The 7,484-nt window shown below is 57.3% G+C and overlaps 1 protein-coding gene across 1 annotated transcript in view; it reads left to right on the forward strand.

Moving 5' to 3' along the window:
* Positions 1 to 3,886: 3,886 nt before the first annotated feature.
* The window catches only part of Pex16 (peroxisomal biogenesis factor 16), a 5,426-nt gene continuing 1,828 nt past the window's right edge, over positions 3,887 to 7,484 (forward strand). Inside the window, exons 1-9 of the mRNA XM_010612486.3 lie at positions 3,887 to 4,093; positions 4,296 to 4,331; positions 5,126 to 5,202; positions 5,494 to 5,627; positions 5,757 to 5,857; positions 6,387 to 6,467; positions 6,557 to 6,706; positions 6,812 to 6,884; positions 7,032 to 7,151. Of these exons, the coding sequence (XP_010610788.1) occupies positions 3,982 to 4,093; positions 4,296 to 4,331; positions 5,126 to 5,202; positions 5,494 to 5,627; positions 5,757 to 5,857; positions 6,387 to 6,467; positions 6,557 to 6,706; positions 6,812 to 6,884; positions 7,032 to 7,151 (884 nt within the window). The 5' untranslated portion in view covers positions 3,887 to 3,981. The remainder of the gene's footprint in view (positions 4,094 to 4,295; positions 4,332 to 5,125; positions 5,203 to 5,493; positions 5,628 to 5,756; positions 5,858 to 6,386; positions 6,468 to 6,556; positions 6,707 to 6,811; positions 6,885 to 7,031; positions 7,152 to 7,484) is intronic.

Below are 7,484 nucleotides of genomic sequence, written 5' to 3' on the forward strand. Positions count from 1 at the left end.
GGGGGGGGGGGGAGGGGGGGCTTTCTCCTCTTCCTCCACCAGGGTGCCTGCCCTGGGACTTGCCTTTGACAATCCTTCCGCCTGGAGTACACATCCTCACCCCATGGGCCTTTATTTCCCTCCCAGCTTCTGTGGAAAGTTGAAGTTGTCTGCTGGTTTATGTTGTCGCCCTCCTAGAATACAAGCTGCTCAAGGGACAGGCTTCTGTCTTTCTTGGCCTGCGCTCATCCCTGCTGGGGCTACACATATCAAGTACTCAGCATGCGTGGGTTAGTCGGGGAGATGAGAACCTGCCCTCCTGGACCCCACTAGGCCTCCCCCAGACCTGCAGAGGGCTCCCCTGGGTCCTTTAGCCCAGCGTTGGGCTGTAAAGACTGATGTCAACACCAAAGAAGAAACCATGTTAGTCCGAGATGTGTTCCTCCTCTTCCAGGCCAGGAAGCCTGTCCCAGGGGGCGGGGTCACACTTGGGGCCTCTGGAGGCCAGGGGTAATGGTTGCTATGGAGACTGGTGGTGAGTCTTGTACATCTGGGAATGGAGGGAAGATGAGGGGGTGCAGAGCTGCCCAGGCATCCAGAGCTCGGAATTCCAGCTCCTGACCCTGTAGCTGGGGTGAAGGTGGAAGATTCCTCCCACCCAACCGGAGGCCTTTTGTGAGGGAGCAGGTGGGGGGCACGGGCAGGGCCCAGCCCAAAAGTCTTGCACACAGGGATGGGGAATTGGTGAGGGATGTGGGGTCTGCAGATCTCACTGTGGTCATGAGGTAGGATTGAAGAAATAATAGTAGAGTGCACACAAGGAAAATCGTATTTTTTAAATTGCACTTTATACTGGAGATTAAACCAAGGCTCTTCTAACTGTGAGCTGTGGCCCCACTCCTTTTAGAAATTGTTTTAAAAGTTTGAGACAGGATCTCACTGCCATAAGTTGCCCAGGCTGGGCTCAAACTGGAGATCCTCTTGCCTCAGCTTCTCAGAGTACTAGGATTACAGGCCTGCGTGACTACATCCAATTATAAACTGCAGTTGTTTTTTGCTTGTTTGTTTAAGTGCAATTTTGAGCTGCCTATAATCCCAGCACTTTGGGAGGTTAGGCAGAAGGATCACAAATTCAAACCCTGCCTGGGAATTTAGTGATTTAGCAAGGCCCCTGTCTCAAAATAAAGGGTGTGGTGGTGTGGAGAAAAACAAACAGTACAAAAAAAAATTGTCATTTAAAATTCTTTTCCCTTCCAGGTTACTCCTTCCTTAAATTCTATTTATTTTATATTTGTTTGTTTGTTTTTTAGAGGGAAGGTCTTGCTATGTAATCCAGGTGATTACTTGTGGTGAGCCTCCTGCCTCAGCCTACTGAGTGCTGGGATTACAGGAGTGCCCCAACACCACCACACCTGCCTGTCTTTCCTTAAATTCCTTTTTTTTCTTCTTCCTTTTGGTATTGGAGATTGAACTCAAGATTTTGCACTTGCAAGGCAGGTGTGGTGCCACCCTCTTCCTTAAAATTTTAAGTCTTAAAAAATGAACAGATTTGGCAGTGCCTTTTTTGTGTACAATGGACCTTCCGCCTGGGATGGGCCATCACCTTCCACCTGTAAACGAGGCCTTTCACTTGTGAAAGAGCCATTACCATCATCTGAAGAATGGGCCATTGCCCTTCTCCAATAAATTGAGCCATACTTTCTTTTTTTGTTTTCTCTTGAGGGATCGCACTGTGTATTTCAGGCTGGCCTCAAACTTAGGGTGGCCTGGAACTCTTGGTGATCCTCCTGCCTCAGCCTCCCAAGTGCTAGGATTACAGGTGTGCACCATCATGCTTGGCAGTTCATCCATACTTTATATAGATTCACGATTGTACAGATTTCCAGCCCCAGACCATACTGTGCCTATCTCTCTAGGGCCCACACTGTATTCAATCTGTGCCCTTCATTTTGTCCAATAAACCCTCGTAATTCCTCTCACTGACGCATTCTAGGACAGGCGCCAGCAAATCTGCCTACCCCATGAGTGAGGTGAGTTAAGATCCCATCTGCCTTTGGGGGAACCTCCTCTCACTCAGCCTCGGCCCCCAGGGCAAATGGAAGGATTTAGTCTACCTTCAAAGGGTGCCCTAGGCACTGGTCCTTGGCCTCAGACCCAGTTTGGCTCAGCCCTGCTAGGACTTTGCTGTGCGACCTTGGGGTAGGCAGGCCCCATCTCTGGGCCTCCACTGTCCTCATCTGTGCCTGCTGTACTGGTCTGTGTCTCTTCCCTGTGATTAGCCCTGAGGGGATAATGATCCAGTCCGGCCTGTCTGGCCAAGGCCAGGCCCAGCCAGTGGTCCAGCAGGAAGGGGTCACCATGCCCTGTCCACCCTGGGCACTGCCTGTTGCTCCTGGTCTGGTCCATGCCCTGCACCGTGGGGGAAAGGAGAGAAAGCAGGCTCCAAAGCCAGCGTACCACAATTCTGTGCTTGGGCTGGGCTCTTTCCTGTGTCCCCCTCCAGCCTGGGAGTGCTGAGGAATGGGGCTTTTCCCTCACCCTTGCTATTCTTTATGACCATAAGAGGAGGAAGCAAAAGCAAGAAAGAGGTGCACCCTGCCCAGTACTCAAGCCCCTGTCCTACCCATTTGCTACCTGCTGGGCCCTGGGCAGTCAGCTAGAGGGCACTGCCACCAGCCCCTTCCTTTAATGCCTTGCCCTGCCACTCGGGCCTCTAACTCCCTATCTGAGCACAAAAGTGCCGCCAACCTGGCACATCTGCCAAGAGAAGCGTGGCACCCCGGTAGTGGCAAGAAATATCCACGATGCCCAGGGTCGCCTCCTCTGAACCAGGACCTCTACCCCTCCCGGGCCAGCTCTCCTGCCTCGGTCTTCCTTGGTGTGAACAGGGAAGGCAGCTCGGATTCTCCACGTGATATGGAAAACTAAGCGCGCTGGGGGGAGGGGGTTTAAAACGCCGGGACTCCTTGTTCGAACTAGACCAGCATTCGAATCTAGACTGGGAGTTCTCAAGCATACGCTTGCCAGTCTGGAGGTAACACCCAGAGGAGGAGCTTAGGTAAAACAATCTTATTTCCATTCCCAAGGTACCACAAATCCGCGGGCCGCGGACCCAATGGCGCAGCCCTGCCACGCCCCCTTCCCCCAGCCAATCAGTCGCCTCCCCGTTGCAGTGTCCTCACCACCTCGGGTTTGGGAAGGGATGCCCGGAGCGTGGTCCCCATTCTTTGGAGGTGCATCCGAGGGCCAGAGATCGCTCGGAGAGTGATCCCGGTTCAAGGACGGATGAACCATTTTACAGATGGGAAACCCAAGGTCACCCCAGGCAAAGAACAACGTTTTCTCGCGGAGGTGGGCTTCCAGGTGCGCCGTCTTGGGGTCGCAGTCCTTGAGGGAGCTGGGACCGAAGCCAGAGTATTAAATCTGCTGGCTAAAGACGTGCGACTGCGCTGAGGCTGGCCCCTTGGCTGCCTCAGGTTCCCCAGTGTGGGGACGGAGTCGGGGCCAGATGGCCCAACGTGCACCTACTGAGACACACAGCCCGACTCCCTGCACCTCCCCAATTCTAATCGAAGCTCTTTTCCACGCGCTACCTCCTAATCCCGTAAAAGTCAGTCCTCCCGTTCGAGCGTCTCGGCGCTCTATTGGAAAGACTCAGGGCTCATTCTCCTTTCTCCGGAATGAACTTCTCAGACTACCGCGGAGCGTTCCCTGGGCTCTTAACTGCGCAGGCGCAAGGATAGCCAACCAAGTAGGGCTAAGAGCCGACCAGATGGCTTCGGAAGGTCGTGTCAGCCAATGACTTGAAAGAGCTGGGAGGGCGGGTTCAGGCCCGCAGTTGCTAAGCGCTGCTTCAGTGGCGCCCAGCCTCAGTACCGGGAGCCCGCGGAAGTTAACCAACCGAGAGGCGGGTCTAGGGCCGGAAGCAGGGAGGGCGCAGGAAGCGGGGCGCCGCAGTCGGTCGCACTGTTGGTCCGTGGGTTTACCAGTGGCCCGGGAGGGATGGAGAAGCTGCGGCTCTTGGGCCTCCGCTACCAGGAGTACGTGACTCGTCATCCGGCCGCCACGGCCCAGCTGGAGACGGCGGTGCGAGGCCTCAGTTACCTGCTGGCAGGTGCCATCCTGACCTTTGACCTATTCCTGCGGGGCCCTGATCTGTGACCCCTGTGGCCCTCTTTCCCTGCGGACTCAGGGTAGTGATCGCTGTGCTTGAGAAGTCCCGTCCGGGTTTCCGTAGGGAGTAGGGAGGGGAGTCCGGGAACCCGAAGCTACCGGCTGAGGCAAATGCTCACCAAAGCCTCCGTTACCTTCTCTAGGTCGCTTCTCCGATTCGCACGAGCTGTCAGAACTGGGTGAGCTGGGCTCTGGGGTGGCGCGGGGCGATCTGGGCTCGGGGGGGCGTCCCAGAGGGGTGGCCACATTGCCTCGAGGTCCTGGGCTGCCAGTTAGATTCTCTGTGCTGTGAGTGTCCACGGCCCAGGGCCCTCTGTGTCCCCATATTTGGGAGACAGGTCTGAGGTCTTTGTTTATTACTGGCTATGCACTGGCTTAAATGCCTTTCCTGCCCATGCCAGCTTACTCTTCCTACAAGAATGAGGTGGGCACTATTGTATTCACTGCCCAGCTGAGGGAACAGAAGTTCAGTGAGGTTAGGGAACAGTCACTGATGGCAGCAGAACCAGTATTCAAATTCGGATCTCCCAGAGTTCTAGTTTCCCAAACTGGCATTGCCGCAGGAGTGTTTGCCCAGTGAGTATTGGAGATGCCAGTCCCCAAAGGACTTGGGTTTTGAAAGCTGGAGATGGCATAAGCTTTCAGGGACAGGCTGCAGAGGGGACTAGTGAGGAGGCGGGACCACACATGTGGCCTTGGAAGCACGATGGGGGGGGGCTTCTGAGCAGCTGGGTGGCTGGTGCTGTCCAGCAGGAGAAGAGCCAGTTGGTTGCTTATCGACCTATCTTGTCTATGAGCCCAGCTCAGTCTGGGGAGTGGAGTGATGAGGAAGTGGGTGGAGAGGCTGGTTGGTTTCCATATAACCTGTGGGTGGCTGAACACAGCACATGACGGGTGATCCATGGAGCTCTGGGGAGAAGGTGAGGGGTGGAGGCTGCAGGGCCACCTCTGAAGTCCGGCCTCTACTCCTCAGTGTACTCAGCCTCTAACCTGCTTGTGCTGCTCAATGACGGGATCCTGCGGAAGGAACTTCGGAGAAAGTTGCCAGTGGTGAGCCGAGGGCGGGAAGCCTAGGGATGCAGGAACAATATAGTAATAGCAGCCCATGTGTGCGGGATGTTTCTGGCCTCAGAGTGTGAGATGCATCTCAAACCAAGTATCAGTGTCTCTGTCTTGGTTGAAGACAGTTTCCAGTAGGTGCAGGAACCTGTCCCAGGGTACCTAGTCTGTTGCTGGTGCAGTTGGCATTAGAACTCAGGCCTGCCACCTAGGCCTGGAAGGGGAAAATCCACATCTCCTGGCCCATGAGCCCCCTGACCTCTTGGCCTGGGATTCTTGCAGTCGCTGTCCCAGCAGAAGCTGCTGACATGGTTGAGCGTGCTGGAGTGTGTGGAGGTGTTCATGGAGATGGGGGCCGCCAAGGTGTGGGGCGAAATGGGCCGCTGGCTTGTCATCGCCCTCATCCAGCTGGCCAAGTAGGTCGGGCTGAGGAGGGCAGGACTGGGCTGGGCTGGCCTGGCTGGCCATGAGGACGGCGTTCAGCAGGGCAGTGCTGCCCTGTGCTGGCCAGCCGTCTCCCCCAGCTGTGCTGTGCCCCTTCCCAGGGCTGTCCTTCGGATGTTCTTGCTGCTCTGGTTCAAGGCTGGCCTCCAGACCTCACCCCCCATTGTTCCCCTGGACCGGGAGACCCAGGCACAGCACCCAAGTAAGCTGCTTTCTTGCTCCAGAGTGGAACAGGGCTGACCATTGTGAATACCTTGTTGTAACACACCTGTCCCATCGCACTACATCCTGTATTCCATAACAAAGAAAAAGATTAGGTCGGGGACCAACCTAATCTCTGTACTTGTTCTGTATCACAAACCACAGGCCCAAGATGCAGAGCACCCGCAGGGCTGTGGACACACGGCCTGTCAGCTCAGCCTCTGCTCACCTGCAGCAGGCACAGAGGAAACAGGTTCAGCGTGTGTGGCCTCTGGGCTGCTGTGCTCCCCACGTACATGGCTGGCCTGGGCCCTCCTTTGGTCCCCAGGAAGCCTGGGTTCTTGGCTTGCTCTGATCACAGGTGGCTCTGGTCCCTCCCCAGGCCAGGGAGGTTTCTAGCGGCTCCCTCTGTGGCAGGTCCAGGGCACAGAGAGCCGCGGCCCCTGAGCGTTGGCTGCACAGGTGCTCTTTGCAGGCTGCACCAGAAGTGCGTCCCTCTGACAGTGTGGTCTTCTGTCTGTCCCTGCCAGATGGTGAGCACAGCCCTGGTGACCAGGAGCGGTCCTACGTGGGAAAGCGGTCCCAGCGAGTGGTGCGCACGCTTCAGAACAGTAAGTGGCCCCTGCTGAGGCCAGCGTGGCAGCCATCGGTGCCGTCCCCTCCTCTGGCCTCGCGCTCAGGCACCACCTCTGTGTCCCAGCTCCGTCCCTGCACGCCAGGCACTGGGGAGCCCCCCGGCAGTGCACGGCTCAGCCGCAGCGACACGAAGAGCTGAGTGTCCCCCCAACGCCCCTGGGGCTGCAGGAGACCATCGCAGAGTCATTGTACATAGCGCGGCCTCTCCTGCACCGTATCCTTGGCCTGGTCTGGGCTGGGCTGGCACTGGGGCTGGGCAGGTGGGGCCAGGGCCCAGCCGGGCCCGTGCCGGAGACATCCTTGACGCCTTGGCCGTCAGTTCTCAGTCTGGGCCTCTGGGGTCAGCGGTCGTGGACACCCTGGCTCCTGTCTGGTGTCTTGGACGTGACCAGGTGAGCCTTGGCCTGCCTGGGGCTTCATGCTGCAGGCCCCACCTCCGCTGGGTGGGCAGTGGCCCCTGCTTCTCCCGTGGCTGCCTCGGTGGCCCCTGCTGTGACGGATCAGACCCCTGGTCCTAAGTGCATCTTCTCCCACCCTAGCCTGAGCCTCCTGAGTGACAAGAAGGGCCTGACGCGGAGGGAGAGGCTGGAGCTACGGCGGCGGACCATCCTGCTGCTGTACTATCTGCTGCGCTCCCCGTTCTATAACCGCTTCTCAGAGTAAGGAGCCCCTGCCTTGGCAGCCTGGCCCAGCCCCTGCAGGTGCCAGCCCGGCATCCCGTCAGCACCTTCCCTTTGTCCCTCCAGCCCTGGCTGTCCCCAGAGCTCTCAGGCCATCAGCCTCTGTGAGTGTGAGCACTTGGTGGCAGGAGACACACAGGGCGGGCCCAGGGCACTGCCAGGAAGCCCGCAGTCAGTGGCAGCTCCGGGCTGTGCACACCCTCCAACCCCTTCTCTCTTCTTGCTGGGTTCTGTTTTCCCATCTCAGAGGGGGCACTTAGGGTTCAGAGAACTCTCTCTGTCTCTCTCTCTCCCTCTCCCTCTCCCTCTCCC

The sequence above is a fragment of the Fukomys damarensis genome, unplaced genomic scaffold (assembly GCF_012274545.1).
Source record: "Fukomys damarensis isolate Sample0158 unplaced genomic scaffold, DMR_v1.0_HiC HiC_scaffold_27, whole genome shotgun sequence".
NCBI classification, from domain to species: Eukaryota; Metazoa; Chordata; class Mammalia; order Rodentia; family Bathyergidae; genus Fukomys; species Fukomys damarensis.